This window comes from Cherax quadricarinatus, chromosome 84 (assembly GCF_038502225.1).
Source record: "Cherax quadricarinatus isolate ZL_2023a chromosome 84, ASM3850222v1, whole genome shotgun sequence".
NCBI lineage: Eukaryota > Metazoa > Arthropoda > Malacostraca > Decapoda > Parastacidae > Cherax > Cherax quadricarinatus.
Window position 1 is genome coordinate 745,336 of NC_091375.1, and position 19,740 is coordinate 765,075.

A 19,740-nucleotide genomic window follows, 5' to 3' on the forward strand; every position below is an offset into this window, starting at 1 on the left:
AACCAATCGAGTTCACGTGCCGAGATTCCACTGTATAATAAATTGTATGGCAGAAGTTAAGTTGGCTTATTTTAAGTTAGGCACAACTTTCAAACTCCACCAGACATACAAACTGGAACAGCATACAACTCATAGGTTTCCAAACAGATACAAGAATTTCTGGAGAGCAGAGAAGGCAATGGTGTGAAAGAAAATTTCTGTGTTGACAAGAGTGGAGCACTTCAAAAACCTGTGCTTAGCCTCCTACCTTACCTTATATACACTGTATGTACAGGAGGGCCCTGTATATACAGCACCTATTTTTGGTGTTTCACATTTTTGTCATCTTTCAACTGAGCCATTATTCCACCCGCCAATGACAATCGCCACCAGGTGGAACATAATGAACAATGGCTCAATTTAAAGCCAGTGAAAATGTGAAACACCAAAAAGGTGCTGTATATGCAGTATCCTCCTGTCCAGTATTGTAAAGTGTAAACTAATAACAGAGTTCTGCAGAGTAGCAATAAGTAACCTTAGCCACTTTTTCTTGACAGTGATAAATCAATGGAATGAATGAGAGAGGCAGCAGCAAGTGCTGTATCCATTTTACATTAAAAAATTATATGATGAACAGATTATTGAAGATGGGACACTGCAAGCATTGCTCTGCTCGTGTAGCTTCAAATAGGTAAAAATAAAATTATATTCATTTACGTGGAGACTCGATCCATGGTTCTAACATTTAACCCTTTCAGGGTCCGTCCCGTAGATCTACGGCTTTACCTTCAGGGTCCAAACCGTAGATCTACGTCATGAGCTCAGCTCACTCTGATAAACTGTGAGTGGTAAATTTGGGCCTAGATATGAGAGAATACATCTATGTGGTATGTGTGCACCACATAAAACAAATCCTGCAGCACACTGTGTATAATGAGAGAAAAAAACTGAGACCGTGATTTTCAATTAAAACAGCGACTTTGCAGTGTTTTTTCGTGTTTTTTATAGTTGTATTTGTGATTTCTTGGTCTCATTTGATAGAATGGAAGACATATTACAGAAATAGAGATAATTTTGATTGGTTTTAGCACTGGAAATGGCTTGAAACTGAGCTTAAAGTGGCGGAAATGTTAAATTTTTGCCGATGTTCAAGAGTAAACAAACGACCTCACACGTCTAATACATGCCAGCTGGTGGGTCTAATATGCATTCACAAATGTGGTGATGATATTTATACAATTATTACAATATTGCATAACAGTAAATCTTCTATTTTTTTTGTGTGAATAAAAATTCATTATGTGAATAAAAAATCAAAATGGAATTTATTTGTAAAGCCTCAAAACATAATTAATGAACAGAGGAAATGTTAGTTTAGTGCCAGGAATACCTACATTGTTTATTCTGGACCCCATTTTGAAATTGAAATATTTTGAACTTTGTGTTAAATTGGCCAAATTACCAATTTCCGGTCACCTTATTTTGTATTTGAAACAGTTGACTTGGCGATTTCTTGTGCTCAATCGATAGAATAGAAGTAATGCTAGTAAAATAGCTAAGAATTTGGTCGACTGGAACAATGTAATTGGCCTAAAATGGGAGTCAAAGTCGGCAAAATCGCCGATTCGTAAATATCGCTGACACATCAAAATTCACGAGAGCATAATTTCGTCAATTTTCCATCAAATTTCGTACTTTTTGTTTTATTACATTCACAAAAAGATTCTCTACCATTTCATAAGAAAAAATAATTTTTTTTTTTGAAAATTCTTGGACACTGGGGCACCACTTCATATTTTGGCCTTGGACCCTGAAAGGGTTAACAGGTCCAGCACTGTACCACTCAGCTACAAGGATTACAATTTAGCTAGAGAACAAAAAGACAATACCATGAGTGGAACAATACACAATTAACCCGCACATAGGAGAAAAAAGCTTGTGGCGATGTTTCAATCTAACGTGAACCACTGACCCTGAGGGGTACAAGGATATACTTATGTGCCATTAAAGTTTGTGTGGCTCAGGGAAGAGACAGTATGGTTATAGATGGTGTTGCTTTTATATACATATTAGAAGAATCGTCTACAAAATCTTCCTATTGTAAGCCTCTTAATTCAGCAGTACACTCAATATAATTTGTCAACTACATGAGGAGCCCATCCTCCTAAGCAGCATCAATACATCAGTATTTTACTATGGCTGAGAGTCATATGGGTGAATACTGGTGAAATAAAAGTGATTATGTGACTATTTCAAAGAGCACTCGGTTATTCTATTGTATGATCAAAAAGACAGTAATAAAAATTCTTTTTGCACCAAGTAACATTAACTACTGTACTGGTATTTTAGCAGTGCATTTTTTCAACACCAGCCATGTCTCCCCAAGGTAGGGTGACCTAAAAAATTAAAGTTTTTCTGTATAAATTTAGTAATTTATACAAAAGGGGGTTTATAACAGTGCATATATCTTCAAAACAGTGTGAACATTAGCAACAATAACATTTCCAAGTTTTCCCACTAGAAATGTGTAGAATAAATTTCATATAAAATAACAGAGAATGAATATTGCTCAAAATAATGGTGATGAAATATGGCATAAAATTATATTGCATCACTAACACAAAAATGACTTAGCATCAGCAAACTTGCACAGTATATGGAGATCTCAAGAAACTAGTAAAATACAAGGTAGGATAAACAAACTAAAAAAGTATAACTAAGATCAACCAGAGATGACCAGACATGCTTTCAAAAGAGCAAGGAAAGGCTTACAATATCATCACACAGGGCATGCAGAAGACTACTTCTATGGGTCAGGCAAAGTTCACTTATGGAGATGTAGATAACCATTGTTAGTGCTTCTCTATACAAGAAATATATATGAAGCACCCATACAAATATGTTTAACTCATCATGGCATGTAGAGTAATATTATGACTAGAGCACACCAGTAGTCATTGTTTAGTCTGGCTTAAAGTTCATCTTAAGATATGCACAGCAAAACATGAATAACTCTAGGATGCATTATTTCTTATCCTTAAAATATCATTTAAAAGAAACAAAAGGTGTATACACAATGCTAAAGACTAACATTAGCTTAGTAATGAAACGGGAAGACTACAAATGAAAGAAGCTACAGATATTTATTTATTTTAATAAAAGCTATTGTTTATTGTACTGTGGGTTGCATTTCTTACCACAGGATTAAGCAACACAATGTAGCAAGATTACTATTTAGTCTGATCTCATGCAAGGATTTAACTATAAACTTCCCTTTTAATATTCACATCAGTCAAGGCTTTAAAAGTCATTATTTTAGAGAAAAGTTTGGCTTTACAATTACTATTTACAATGGTACCTGATGATGGCTCTAGTCTCTCCACTGCAATACATAACTTTTACCGAGATAAATGATCTAAAAAAAAATCATCTCTTAGTATCAAAGTCAACACATTAATCTATAATAGCCACAGCAATACAAAAAATAAACCACATAAAATATATACTAAGCAAAGTAACCTCTTCACAAATGGCTACTCAATGCCTATCAGTGGGTCACTGCATGTACCTGCCACAGCCACACAAGCTAACAGAAAACTTGACCATCTAAAGCATCTAGCACATTAGCAAAAATATACTGTAATAAAAATAAAAGCCAGTGGCACCTAACAAACTAGAGCGAGAGTTAAGTATCTTTCCTGATAACACAAGACTTGATGCAGGGTCCTGGCGTGCTTAAGTCTGCTACAGTGCTGAGGGTGACTTGAAGCATTCTAATATAATAAGCCATCGAGGCTTTTGGATGATGGTGTGCTTTAGGGTGCAGTAACATCTGTCTAGACACTCTTACCTAAACCTGCCAATCTTTCTCAAGTGGGAGAACATCTCACCACCAGGCACGTACTCCAACACCATGTACAAATTGGAATTATCCTGAAATGTATACACTGACTTAAATCACCACTATTAGTGTTATGTTAGAACCACAGAAACAATACTTAACATTAAAGATAAAGAGCATGATAGGGGTCAACCATAGCAGTGCATACTCGCGTCGAGGTCTTCCTTCCGTGGCATATTCATCTTGTTAGGGCATTTTAATTAGGGTTCAAGAAAAATAATACAGTTATATACATTCATCATCACAATGAAAGCAAATACTGTATTACTAAAAGCAACTGCATGAGAATTGTCAAAATGAATGTAGTTGACTAACTGTAGTATTTGACTGTATAACAAAAAAAAATTGTACAAGCAAACCTGCCAATACTGTACACACCGCATTAGCTGGTGCACCATACAGCCAGGTGCTATCATAGTTGCTGTTGGAAAGTCACATAGAAACGTACCACACACAAGGAGGGTACAAAACAATCATAAGAAATGCTACAGTAGTAGGATTTAGTAGTTACCTAAATCTTCCCAAGCGACGTAAATGTGAGAACATCTCACCACCGGGAACATATTCAAGGACCATGTATAAATTGGTGTTATCCTGCAAATATAATAATTTTTATGATGAGGAAAGGGAGACTACTCATTGGCAATGTGGGGAGGGAGTCCTCTCGTGGTAGAGGAAGAGAAGGGAGTCCTCTCGTGGTAGAGAGAAGGGAGTCTTCTCATGGTAGAGGGAGAGAAGGGAATCCTCTCTTGGTAGAGGGAGAGAAGGGAATCCTCTCTTGGTAGAGGGAGAGAAGGGAATCCTCTCTTGGTAGAGGGAGAGAAGGGAATCCTCTCTTGGTAGAGGGAGAGAAGGGAATCCTCTCTTGGTAGAGGGAGAGAAGGGAATCCTCTCTTGGTAGAGGGAGAGAAGGGAATCCTCTCTTGGTAGAGGGAGAGAAGGGAATCCTCTCTTGGTAGAGGGAGAGAAGGGAATCCTCTCTTGGTAGAGGGAGAGAAGGGAATCCTCTCATGGTAAAGGGAGAGAAGGGAATCCTCTCATGGTAAAGGGAGAGAAGGGAGTCCTCTCGTGGTAAAGGGAGAGAAGGTAGTCTTCTCGTGGTAGAGGGAGAGAAGGGAGTCCTCTCATGGTAGAGGGAGAGAGGGGAGTCCTCCCGTGGTAGAGGGAGAAAAGGGAGTCCTATTGTCAGACAATTAATGATATGCTTCAGATTTGTGAGTTAGGTTCCAGGTGTTCTAATCACAGTATTAGGAATTATTCTTCATGGGGTTAAAATTTACATTTGAAAGCCACAAGCTGACAAGAACTTGGCTGAATCTGACAACGGGAAAAAACAGGTACACGAAAAATTGACTTTACCAAAGTTTGGAACTTTGGGTCACAACTTCTCTCTAAAGGTAAAAAAAAAAGTTTGGTTATGATGATAAGAGAGTTAGAGATTATTAATTGAGGAGGTAAGCAGTGGAAGGAAGGATAGGGAGGGGGTACGAGCCTAGAAAGAGGAAAAGGGACGAGAGGGCATAGGGAAGGGCCAATATGGACAAAGAGGGATACACAAAAGAGGAGCAACAAGAGAAAAAAAAGAGGAAAGAAACATGGAATAACAACAAAAGAAGAGTAACAAATGAGAGAATAAAAGGAAAGATGAACAAGAAAAGAAGGAATAACAGGAGGAAAGAACAAAGGACTTAATTAAAAGGAATGGAGCATGAATAGAGGGATAATAGGAAGGAAAAGAACAAGAAAAGGACATTCAGCATGAAGTTGAAAGGTGTATGTGAGAATAAACATGGGAGAAATGACCAGGAAAATGAAGAGAAAACAACAAACAATAAAGGGCAAGCCATTAGTAACAATTGTTAGCAAAATATATGAAGAAGATAATACAATTTGCAACAAAAGGAGGAAAACTTTAAGACACCAAATAAAAATTATAACATGGAGATAAACACCTTGTATCAGTAGGTGAAACCTGTTACTAATAAAGGTCTCCTTTGCTATAGGTGTGTCTTTACCACAATAGAGGAAGTATGTACCATGTTTTCTGGCATACAAGGCACACAAGCATTACAACTTTATTACTAGTATTATGAACTGTATGTACTTTTATATAACACCATTTAACAGTAACCCAAAGCTTACCTTTGACCCTGACCTTGAGCACATAAGGAACAGGGTGACTTTCCGAGACTTCTTGAGAAAAAAGTGCACCCTATGCCATAAAATATGGTAATAACAACACCTGGATATAAGAAGGTGACCAGAAAGAGAAGGTTGGGAGAAGTACAAAGGAAGCATGAGGGGATAAAAGGGTGGATGAGGGAGAGGAAGGAATGAAGGACTGTGGTGATAATCAGGATAGAGATTATGAAGTAGGCAACAGCAAGAGGAAGGCAAGAATGAGAGGGAAATACAAAGGAGAGGTAATAAGGGATGGGAGAGAGAGGCAAAAATGAGATAGTCGAGTATGAAGAACCTTGTATGAATGAAATATTACTGGTTAATATAGGAATGAATGTTATAAAAATACCTAAGGATGAACAAGTTTTCCAACACAAGATAGATGGAATAAAAATGGCAGCCACAACTCCAGTTCTGAAGGCACATTTATACACACCATTAAGGGGATGAAAAAGAGATGGGAGACAGGGAGGGGGGAAAAAGAGAAAAAGGAGGAGGATTATTTTTGTGTGTGTGTCTTTGAAGATTCTATCCCAGTAGCCTGGCCTGTAGCTAAGCTTATCTCTTGATCGCCTGGTCAACCAAGCTGTTTGTGCCAGTGACCCAAAGGCCCATCACAACCCAGCTAATCAGGCACTTTTAGAAGGAAGCTATCCAGAGAGAACAGAAAATAGAGGAAAGAGAGGAGAGACTGAAACTGAAATGTGAACAAATATATATTTTTAACATTACAAAATATCCTCCACATCTGAAAGAAACTATTAAAACAATTACACCACTAGATTCTAATACATAATTTATAAAAAATAAAAGAATGGTAATGAAAGACGTGTGACCACAAATGATTTTTTTGTAGTATAGAAAAAAAAAAAAAAGGAATTACAAATAAAATTTAAATCAAAACTAAAGTGTAACTGATCAATTATATTTAAATACATTTAGAAGTTCTACCAAAAATGTAATTAATATTTATGAGTAAAAAAGTGATAAAGGCACTTTCAGGGGAAAAGTCTTGTATTAATAATGATAAAGCCACAAGTGGTGAAACCTTGTATTAATACTTGCTAAAGTCACTATGGGTGAAACCTTGTATTAATACTTGATAAAGTCACTAGTGGTGAAACCTTGTATTAATACTTGATAAAGTCACTAGTGGTGAAACCTTGTATTAATACAGTGGACCCCCGCTTAACGATCACCTCCAAATGCGACCAATTATGTAAGTGTATTTATGTAAGTGCGTTTGTACGTGTATGTTTGGGGGTCTGAAATGGACTAATCTACTTCACAATATTCCTTATGGGAAAAAATTCGGTCAGTACTGGCACCTGAACATACTACTGGAATGAAAAAAGTTCGTTAACCGGGGGTCCACTGTACTTTATAAAGTCACTAGCGGTGAAACCTTGTATTAATACTTGATAAAGTCACTAGTGGTGAAACCTTGTATTAATACTTGATAAAGTCACTAGTGGTGAAACCTTGTATTAATACTTGATAAAGTCACTAGTAGTGAAACCTTGTATTAATACTTGATAAAGCCACAAACGGTGAAACCTTGTATTAATACTTGATAAAGTCACTAGTGGTGAAACCTTGTATTAATACTTGATAAAGTCACTAGTGGTGAAACCTTGTATTAATACTTGATAAAGTCACTAGTGGTGAAACCTTGTATTAATACTTGATAAAGTCACTAGTGGTGAAACCTTGTATTAATACTTGATAAAGCCACTAGTGGTGAAACCTTGTATTAATACTTTATAAAGTCACTAGCGGTGAAACCTTGTATTAATACTTGATAAAGCCACTAGTGGTGAAACCTTGTATTAATAAAGATTTGATAAAAGTGACTTTACTACCATCATCTGCCACATTAACACACACTAAAAACAAAAGTTATTAATATTTCTTAAACAAAAAAGGACAAAAGTTACAGGGGAAAACGAACAGTAAAGAAATAAGAGAAACACACTTCAAGGTAGAGAAATATTACATCAAACTGACAATAATAACCTAAAAGAACTAGATCAAAACAATTAACTACTCAACTGGATTTTCAAGACAATGTGATAACGAATTTGATACATGCAACAAATGGACATCTTTACAAAATAAAGATACCCACATGTTGCACATGTTCGTCTAATTCATCCTGGTGTTGATACTGTATACCACTGATATATTATGTGCCTATGATAGCAAGAAAAACCTTTGTAAGAGGTTATGAATCCGAGTAAATTTTTTTTTTTTATTTATTATCACACTGGCCGATTCCCACCAAGGCAGGGTGGCCCGAAAAAGAAAAACTTTCACCATCATTCACTCCATCACTGTCTTGCCAGAAGGGTGCTTTACACTACAGTTTTTAAACTGCAACATTAACACCCCTCCTTCAGAGTGCAGGCACTGTACTTCCCATCTCCAGGACTCAAGTCCGGCCTGCCGGTTTCCCTGAACCCCTTCATAAATGTTACTTTGCTCACACTCCAACAGCACGTCATGTATTAAAAACCATTTGTCTCCATTCACTCCTATCAAACACGCTCATGCATGCCTGCTGGAAGTCCAAGCCCCTCGCACACAAAACCTCCTTTACCCCCTCCCTCCAACCTTTCCTAGGCCGACCCCTACCCCGCCTTCCTTCCACTACAGACTGATACACTCTTGAAGTTATTCTGTTTCGCTCCATTCTCTCCACATGTCCGAACCACCTCAACAACCCCTCCTCAGCCCTCTGGACAACAGTTTTGGTAATCCCGCACCTCCTCCTAACTTCCAAACTACGAATTCTCAGCATTATATTCACACCACACATTGCCCTCAGACATGACATCTCCACTGCCTCCAGCCTTCTCCTCGCTGCAACATTCATCACCCATGCTTCACACCCATATAAGAGCATTGGTAAAACAATACTCTCATACATTCCCCTCTTTGCCTCCAAGGACAAAGTTCTTTGTCTCCACAGACTCCTAAGTGCACCACTCACTCTTTTTCCCTCATCAATTCTATGATTCACCTCATCTTTCATAGACCCATCCGCTGACACGTCCACTCCCAAATATCTGAATACATTCACCTCCTCCATACTCTCTCCCTCCAATCTGATATTCAATCTTTCATCACCTAATCTTTTTGTTATCCTCATAACCTTACTCTTTCCTGTATTCACCTTTAATTTTCTTCTTTTGCACACCCTACCAAATTCATCCACCAATCTCTGCAACTTCTCTTCAGAATCTCCCAAGAGCACAGTGTCATCAGCAAAGAGCAGCTGTGACAACTCCCACTTTGTGTGTGATTCTTTATCTTTTAACTCCACGCCTCTTGTCAAGACCCTCGCATTTACTTCTCTTACAACCCCATCTATAAATATATTAAACAAACACGGTGACATCACACATCCTTGTCTAAGGCCTACTTTTACTGGGAAATAATTTCCCTCTTTCCTACATACTCTAACTTGAGCCTCACTATCCTCGTAAAAACTCTTCACTGCTTTCAGTAACCTACCTCCTACACCATACACTTGCAACATCTGCCACATTGCCCCCCTATCCACCCTGTCATACACCTTTTCCAAATCCAAATGCCTTCATCAAATTCATAACAGAAAATCTAAAAAGTAATTAACATATATAATTTACTTGCCTACGCTATGTGATGACCCTCCCCCCACCCCCTTAAAATAAATATCTTTCTTTCTTTCAACACATCGGCCGTATCCCACCGAGGTGGGGTGGCCCAAAAGGAAAAACGAAAGTTTCTCCTTTCAAATTTAGTAATATATACAGGAGAAGGGGTTACTAGCCCCTTGCTCCCGGCATTTCAGTCGCCTCTTACGACACGCATGGCTTACGGAGGAAGAATTCTGTTCCACTTCCCCATGGAGATAAGAGGAAATAAACAAGAACAAGAACTAAAAAGAAAATAGCAGAAAACCCAGAGGGGTGTGTATATACAGTGGACCCCCGCATACCGTTGGCATCACGTAACGTTAAATCCACATACCAATACATTTTATCGCTAAGATTTTGCCTCGCATACCGCTAAAAAACCCGCTCAACGCTATTCGTCCGAGACACGTCTAATGTGCGGCCTGAGCCAGCCTCACATGTTCCGCCGGTGGCATTGTTTACCAGCCAGCCTCCGCGGTAACATCCAAGCATACAATCGGAACATTTCGTATTATTAGTGTTTTTGGTGATTTTATCTGCAAAATAAGTGACCATGGGCCCCAAGAAAGCTTCTAGTGCCAACCCTACAGGAATAAGGGTGAGAATTACTATAGAGATGAAGAAAGAGATCATTGCTAAGTATGAAAGTGGAGTGCATGTCTCCGAGCTGGCCAGGTTGTATAGTAAACCCCAATCAACCATCGTTACTATTGTGTCCAACAAAACGGCAATCAAGGAAGCTGTTCTTGCCAAAGGTTCAACTGTGTTTTCGAAACAGAGATCGCAAGTGATGGAAGATGTTGAGAGACTCTTATTGGTGTGGATAAATGAAAAATAGATAGCAGGAGATAGCATCTCTCAAGTAATCATAAGTGAAAAGGCTAGGAAGTTGCATGAGGATTTAATTAAAAAAATGCCGGCAACTAGTGATGATGTGAGTGAATTTAAGGCCAGCAAAGGTTGGTTTGAGAGATTTAAGAAGCGTAGTGGCATACATAGTGTGATAAGGCATGGTGAGGCTGCCAGTTCGGACCATAAAACAGCTGAAAAATATGTGCAGGAATTCAAGGAGTACATAGACAGTGAAGGACTGAAACCTGAACAAGTGTTTAATTGTGATGAAACAGGCCTGTTTTGGAAGAAAATGCCAAGCAGGACCTACATTACTCAGGAGGAAAAGGCACTCCCAGGACATAAGCCTATGAAAGACAGGCTTACTCTTCTCATGTGTTCCAATGCTAGTGGTGATTGCAAAGTGAAGCCTTTATTAGTGTATCACTCAGAAACTCCCAGAGCGTTCAGGCAAAAGAATATCCTCAAGGCTAATTTGTGTGTGCTGCGGAGGGCAAACAGTAAGGCATGGGTCACTAGGGACTTTTTCTATGACTGGTTACACCAAGCATTTGCCCCCAATGTGAAAGATTACCTAACTGAAAAGAAATTTGACCTTAAGTGCCTCCTGGTGTTAGAAAATGCCCCTGGTCATCCTACAGACGTGGCAGAGCGACTTTATGGGGACATGAGTTTCATTAAGGTGAAGTTTTTGCCTCCTAATACCACTCCTCTCCTGCAGCCCATGGACCAGCAGGTTATTGCAAACTTCAAAAAACTGTACACAAAAGCTCAGTTTGAAAGGTGCTTCGTAGTGACCTCAGGAACTCAATTGACTCTAAGAGAGTTTTGGAGAGATCACTTTAATATCCTCAATTGTGTAAACCTTATAGGTAAGGCTTGGGAGGGAGTGACTAAGAGGACCTTGAACTCTGCCTGGAAGAAACTGTGGCCAGAATGTGTAGACCAAAGGGGTTTTGAAGGGTTTGAGGCTAACCCTGGGAATCCTATGCCAGTTGAGGAATCCATTGTGACATTGGGAAAGTCCTTGGGGTTGGAGGTTAGTGGGGATGATGTGGAAAAGTTGGTGGAGGAGGACAATGAAGAACTAACCACTGATGAGCTGCTAGATCAACTTCAACAGCAAGAGGCCAGACCTGAGGAAACTGCTTCGGAGGAGGGGAGAGAGAAATTGAAGAAGTTGCCTACTTCAAAGATTAAGGAAATGTGTGGAATGTGGCTTAAAGTGCAAACCTTTTTTGATGACAATCACCCTAACACAGCTATTGCAAGCTGTGCTGGTGACTATTACACTGACATGTTGTGAAACACTTTAGGAAAGTCATAAAGGAACGAGAGGTACAGGCCACTATGGACAGATATGTTGTGCGACAGAAGTCCAGTGACTCTGAAGCTGGTCCTAGTGGCATTAAAAGAAGAAGGGAAGTAACCCCAGAAAAGAACTTGACACCTCAAGTCTTAATGGAAGGGGATTCCCCTTCTAAACACTAAGACTCTCTCCTCCTCCCATCCCATCAATCGTCACCAGATCTTCAATAAAGGTAAGTGTCATGTAACTGTGCATGTCTTTTTCAGTTTGTGTGTATTAAAATTAATATTTCATGTGGTAAAATTTTTTTTTTTCACACTTTGGGGTGTCTTGCACGGATTAATTTGATTTCCATTATTTCTTATGGGGAAAATTCATTCGCATAACGATAATTTCGCATAACAATGAGCTCTCAGGAACGGATTAATATCGTTATGCGGGGGTCCACTGTATATGCTTGTACATGTATGTGTAGTGTGACCTAAGCGTAAGTAGAAGTAGCAAGACATACCTGAAATCTTGCATGTTTATGAGACAGACAAAAGACACCAGCAATCCTACCATCATGTAAAACAATTACAGGCTTTCGTTTTACACTCACTTGGCAGGACGGTAGTACCTCCCTGGGTGGTTGCTGTCTACCAACCTACTACCTAGGATAAAATAAATATATCCCAGTTAATAAATGAGGAACTTGTGCAACATTTGGGAATAAAGATACCCAAATGTTGCACAAGTGTCTCATTTACCAACTTGTCGGTGTTGTAAACAATTTATTTACATCTCAGTTAAATACGTATCATATGGAAAAGGAAGGAGGGGGGTTGTAACGAGTGCTAACTCTGCTAGATGGCTGCAGGCATTAAATTTCAGTTCTTGGGATCCCTTTTCAAACTTTATTGATGGACAGGCAGCAGAAAGTGCATTATTCAATGAAAGTTATCATATCTACTGTACTGCTGAAATTACAATCCCCTTTCAACCACTACTACCACACACTGCTTCACTCCTAATAGAGTGAAGGGATGGGGGTCTAATGTGCTGGTGGCTAGCATGGTCATTTATCATTGATGGGTGTACTACCATTCTGCTTCCCTCGTATCAGTCTCAGTTTCTCTACATCTTTATTCCTTCAGTATCACCAGATTCAGCTCATTTAGGCTGTCCTAGTTTATGCCCCAAAATTCTGGGACACTCGTAACCAATTTCTGAACCTTCTCTTGCTGATATATACCCTTGCACAAGACTAGATGTCAGCTCCAAGCTAGCTAGCTAGCTAGCCCTGGCACTTAACTTGTATAAGTAGTACACAACATTGAAATGCTGAACTCACGTTAGTCAGTCAGCACAAAGCATGGTAGAAGCTTCAGTCTCCATTTGTTCATTGCCATACACAATACCTAGCTAATAAACTATCTTAATAAATTCCTTCCCACAACATATGAGTGGTTCTTTAATCAAGAATGCATTCCTTGTACAAGATATTAAGTGCTATTCAGTGTGTGTGCTTCAGTGCACAAGTTTCATGTGATGCCTTGACGGTTTCTAGGATTATCATGCCAGCAACCCCGTCCATGTCCAGGCAGCCTAATTAACAGCCTGTTCAACAGGCTGATTAGCTGAAAAGCCAGATAACAACTGACAGAGAATACTCCCTACATTGCTTGTGGGTTAAGTCTTCACTTGAGAAAAATCAACAAAGAGTCCAAGGGTGACATCAACCAGGTCACCTGGTTGATGGCCTGATCAGTCAGGCTGTTGTTGCTCACTGCACACTGTCCTTTAAGCACCAAAGCTTAATTGATCAGGCACTGCCTAGAGAAATTAATTCAGTTGCATCTTGAAGATGGTGTGTTAAAGAAGTCTCGGACCTTTCATACTTTGAGTAATCTTAAATACGTACTTTTGTATCTTTTTTCTACATTGAAATATTTTGCACCATCTGCCATGCCTCTTTCCTACAAAGAATAATTTCAGTTAACAGATTAATTACCCATCCCTCCAGTATTTCTAAGTATTTTTTATACTTTGACACTTCATGTTTCCCATCCTCCCCCAGCTCATTATTTTATACTTGCTGCAGTTCAACTCTAGCATCCACTTATTAAACCATTCCTTCACTCTGCCCAAGTCTTGAAGTTCCCTGTAATCATCCTCTGTTCTTTTTCTCACTGTTTTGCATTATCCACAATGACATACAGAAACGCTAAATTAATATTAACAAAAAAGGCATTATTTTCATATACGTAGTTCAGTCAGCCCTACGCAAGAAACACTACAAATCTAGAAGTTCAAGATAATTCAGCCTGCCAACCCTTCCCTGTTCTGCCTGTTTTATTTTTTTTTTTTTTTTAACTTTTGCTCATTTATCTCATCAAATGTCTTCCTGTACAATTCCTTAAGTGACTTTTTTTTTAGGATTTTCTTTCTCAGAACTCTAGCTTATTTTCCAATTTTCTGTGTTCTTTAGTGTTTAGTTTTCCATACTCACTTGTTTCCGAGTTTTGTTCATTTGCATTGACTGGATCACAGGTTCAGTTGGGGGATTTCTGCCAGGAATAATGTCATTTTGCAGCCCTTCTGACTAAACTCATTATGACCTATGGAGTTATATAAATGAACTCTGCACCAAATTTCAGTCCTGTAAATCTCTCTGCCTTACTTGTCACTTCATATGTATGCTGGCCTTTATTCCCTTACTTATCTTTCATGTACACTAATGAACATACATATGTGCATACACATGTAGGGGTGCACGCACCTCCAAGTAATAAAAATAAAATGCATTTTACGTATAAAAGCCCCCTGCCAAACCCAGCAGCATAGACTAAGATTACGATCACCACAAAGAGTGGCTATTCTGGGAGGCAGCAAACAAAGACAGCTTGTGAACACTTGCTTGCTCAGGCACCCCTCCTGAGCATCCATAAGTATACCTCCCATGACAAATACTACACTTTAACACTCTACAACCTACATGGCTGCAACTTGGCACTCATGATAGTCAAGCTGTCACTTTTCAGTTTGAAAAATCTTCCACTTCAGATTTTTGGGGAGATATTACAAGTAGGTAAATTCACAAATAGTTACTGAAAAAAACAGAGACAGTAAGAGCTGTTAAATCACAGGGATGTTTCACTGACAATTACTGAAAAAAAATTCTGAAAACAGCCATCTGAGTAGTGGCTAAAACATGAGTGCAAAATCTTGCTAATACACAACTGGTCTTGAAATAAATATCTTTTATATTAAATTAATCAAGCTACTAAGATAATCAGACATATAGAGAGAATGAAAAGCAGATTATTAAAATGAGAGATCCATCTTTGAAATAAAAATTTGCTTATTGGAAAATGTTACCAATGGGGTCCCCACAAGGATCATTACTTGCCCACTTTCCCAATTTATATGTAGAGTTTAAAAAAATCTTAGAAGATGCAAAAAATTCTTTGCAAGATACTTGTGTCCCTAAAGGACAACTTGGATAAGACTGATAAATAGTGGGACAGATGGACAGCTGCCATATACAGGGGAAATAGAAGACAACAAAAGCAGGTCAAATAAAGAATATAGTATACTGATAAAATGTAGAATCACTTAGAAAGGAACTCTGAAATCATCCTAAAAAGCACTGTTACTGATCAACAGAATAGCAAGATGCTCATTTATCTCACACTATAAACTTTCAGAGATTTGGTTAGCAAACTGGTGAAAAGCTGATAACAAAATACATAAGACGAAGGGTGAATGTTGTCATAATGGTGTCTGCAGCTAAAATAAGAAAAATCTCAAGATGTACTGCAAGACAACTCTCAGAACTAAAGAGTTATGAAGAAAAACTAGAAAACAAATGCATGATCTGAACAATGATAACATTTAGGAAGGATCTTCCTGCTCAGTAGCCATGGTTTTCATGGCTTGTGCAGTTCGTGGTAATTTGTTGCTACCAGCTTCCAGTTGTTGTTGGTCGAATCACTGTCATGGCAGTTTTCTACATCCTCATTCCAGGGATAATCCTTGAACACCCCTTTAAGCTACTGAATCTCTTTCTAGCCTCCTCTAACTACATTCTCAAAAATTCACATGTGATGTTACTATGATGGGCCTGTGTTTTGCTGGAACTCGACTGCCTCCTTTGTGTACTGGAACTATGTCAGCCATTATAATAGCCTTTGAAATTTTGTCTAAGCTTCATTATGAATACTAACAAAATAGCAGTGAGGGAACCTTTCCACCACCTATCTCATTACTAAATTCCTTACATCTCCAATAACAAGACTAGTCTTGCACCACCACCTCCATAGCCAAGTACACATCCCAGCAGAGAGCCAGCCTGCTCCCAACATTAATTTCATGCACTTAAGCAGGTCTTGTGAAGTGCCACCCTCCAATGTCAGATACGACACTAAGAGGTCGGGGCAAGCACACAACTATTAATACAACCTATTACAGCACTCACTCATTCACTAGTAACAAGATTCACAGGGTGAAAAAGATACGAGGGAAGGATGAGAAGAAATAGAGGAAGGAGAAGGAAGGAGATAGGAGGGAAGAAAAGTAAGGAGGTAAGAAAGGGAGGTAGAAGATAGGGAGGAATGGAAGGGTAGGAGGATACTAGACTGCATGAGAGTGACATCCATCAAGAACACAGCTTAACTTCAAGCTGACAATAACTGCTACTATCAGTAAACCATGTTAGTCATTACGCTAAATGAGAACAAATTTCAGCTGCCCCCACTATGGAAAAAACAAAAATTTAAAAACGAACAGTATAAAATTCAAACCACTCAACAGACAGATAGGAAGAGATGTGTGAGGGACTAAGAATGATAATATCAGATCTTATGTTATGTTCATGAATCACAACAGTGTTACTTTCATGAACAGAGTGATAGGCTGGATAATTAGAACCTTTAAAACCAAAGCTGATACTAGGTTACTTGTGCTCTCTAAACTAACATTACTGCACACTAACAGACCATTTTTTTTAAGGCAAGTGAAATTGCATTTATGAAAAATGTAGAGGATCTTCAATGCCCTTATAAATTCCATGGAAAGTAGTTGAGAAAAGGGTATCAATTTACATCTGAAAAGTTCTGGAGGGATTAATCCTAAATCTACACATTGAAATTACTCCCTACAAGAATATCAGACTTGGTAGATGGTGAAAAATACCTTCAGTGAAAAAACTGTGCGTAAAGGGCAAGACTTTTTCAACATTCCTTCATACATAAAGAAAACTACAAAGACTCCTAGGTGTCTTCAAAGAACTTGCTAAGTTCACTTCCTGATAAAGTGATGCTTATGCTGAACTGTGAGAGGCAGCACCAACAACCTGAGTGCTCAAATCCTCAACCAAGCAATCTGGTCTGGGACCTGGCCGTGAGGGCAGTTACCCTCAGAATCTTCAGGATCCCTCTTCCTCATATCAAACCTGACTGCTTCCCATTACCTAGGTTCTGTATGCCCCTTACATGTTTAGAAAGAAGAAAAAAAAAAGTTGAGAAAGGCAAACAGCAGAATACATCACTGTTGACATTGAAGCTATCTGTGCAGAATTACCTACTAATACATCAAATGAATACTATCTACTACCATTTAGACTAAACGGTTGAGGCAAGGATAGTGAAAGAAAAATGTTCTCTCCCTCTCTAAAGAGAAACAGATAGTGAGGTACAGGAGATACAAAGAAAGAGAACATAAGGTTAGCTAGCACTGGTTACCTTGAAGTGGAACTCTAGAGAGACGAGGAAGGGGAAGGTGATCGCTTGCAATATTCGTTTCTCGTTGAGTGTATGTTCCACTTGTTTCAACTTAACCACCTGCAAACACAAACAATTGTTAGTATTCACATGCATGTACAATGCATCTATACCAAAGACAAAATAAAATTTAATCTGTAGCACAAGTAACTATGAGATCAAATAAAAATTTGATGAGATATTGAAAAAAAAGTGAATAATCGACTTAAAACTTACAGCTTTAACCTTGAAAGGTTAATTATAATTTTAGAGAAGAAATGTAAACGAAATATTAACAAGTAAAAATAATTCTCGTATGGGTCAGAATATAGATGTCAAAAATATATCACGTCACTGTACTACATCAGGAGAGAAACTTGACTGGTGAGATGACATATAAAGCAGACTGTTATACCTACTTTGACAACACAATCATTTTCCTTGGTGAATGTAACAAGTGGATGCTTTTTATCCTTTCCCCTCCCAGTGATTTAAGAAGAACTATGATGAAAAACAGAACACACTACATATGCCCTTGTAAGTGGACAGCAGTGTTATAACTGCTGGGTGAACATTTGTCATGGTCTAGTTATGGATAGACCTGTGGGTTGTGAGGCTAGGTAGCTATGATGGAAGTCTTATCCTCCTAGAAGCTAATGCAGTAATATTAGAGAAGTTGCCTGATAATTACTTGACAAGGAAAATTAACCAAGTTCATTACCTTTGTAACTTATTCATGATTGTGATCAGATCTACCTGGAGTTCACTACCTTGTAACTTGTTCATGATTGTGACCAGATCTACCTGGAGTTCACTACCTTGTAACTTGTTCATGATTGTGACCAGATCTACCTGGAGTTCATTACCTTGTAACTTGTTCATGATTGTGATCAGATCTACCTGGAGTTCACTACCTTGTAACTTGTTCATGATTGTGACCAGATCTACCTGGAGTTCACTACCTTGTAACTTGTTCATGATTGTGACCAGATCTACCTGGAGTTCACTACCTTGTAACTTGTTCATGATTGTGACCAGATCTACCTGGAGTTCACTACCTTGTAACTTGTTCATGATTGTGACCAGATCTACCTGGAGTTCATTACCTTGTAACTTGTTCATGATTGTGACCAGATCTACCTGGAGTTCATTACCTTTGTACCTTGTTCAGCTATCAAAACTCTGAGGCCGAGGCCCAGGATCCATTATGTACCTCCGTAATCCTTTGACTACCGCCCACAGGATGGGTATGGGGTGCATAATAAGGATATCAACTAAACTAACTGGGTGTTAATGGCATGATGCCCCACTTTGAACATGTACAAATACAGGTAGGTAGTGCAACACCCACAATTACCAGAGAGGATGAGCCTCAGCTATTACTTGAGCCGAATGACCCATATGGGTTTATCGCTTTACAAAAAAATTAATAAAAATTATCCCCTAATTTAATCACTTTAGATACTACTTAAGACACCACCGCTGCATTTCTCTATGGAAGTTTGGGAGCTGTTTGTGCATAGTAGTGCCATTATAGTAAGTGTGCGTAATTATGGCACCATATTGGCTGCCATCCACTCGCAGGGGCCTTGCAGTGAGCAGTCTGTTGACCCTTTATAGAGATAATTAACAGGAAGGTGGGTAAAGCAGGAGGGGCAGGTAGGGATAGAGAGGACAGGGTGGGATAAGAATGGGAGAGATACGAGAGAAATTTATTTTATTTTTCAAATACTAGAAATTTATTGTTAAAAACTTCCTTAAACACATTACAGTACCACAAGGGGTGGCACCAATGGGGGGAGCAAACCTTGGGGGCTTTAGCCTCAGCTATTAACCCCCCCTAATAAAAATAGTAATAACAGGACGTGTACCTCCACCAAGTGCCAGATCAACTAGGCTGTGATGGTATGTGGGCCAGCACACCACCAGCAGTAACAGCCTGGTAGATCAGGCAAGCACCCTAAGCCTCCCTCCCCCCACCAAACAGTAATCTGGCGTCACCGCTGAGTACAACTAACTTGCTACTGTACTGACAGTCACTCATAGTACATAAATCAGTCTCAAAATAAATAAAACAGAGTAATTTTTCACATTCGA

General features: G+C 38.8%; 1 protein-coding gene across 1 annotated transcript in view; it reads right to left on the minus strand.

Annotated features, from left to right (window-relative positions):
- Positions 1-19,740, minus strand: part of Pka-C1 (Protein kinase, cAMP-dependent, catalytic subunit 1) — a gene marked incomplete in the record, with an annotated part of 110,012 nt that overhangs the window by 39,963 nt on the left and 50,309 nt on the right. Inside the window, 2 exon segments of the mRNA XM_070102933.1 lie at positions 3,830-3,912; positions 17,626-17,724. Of these exon segments, the coding sequence (XP_069959034.1) occupies positions 3,830-3,912; positions 17,626-17,724 (182 nt within the window).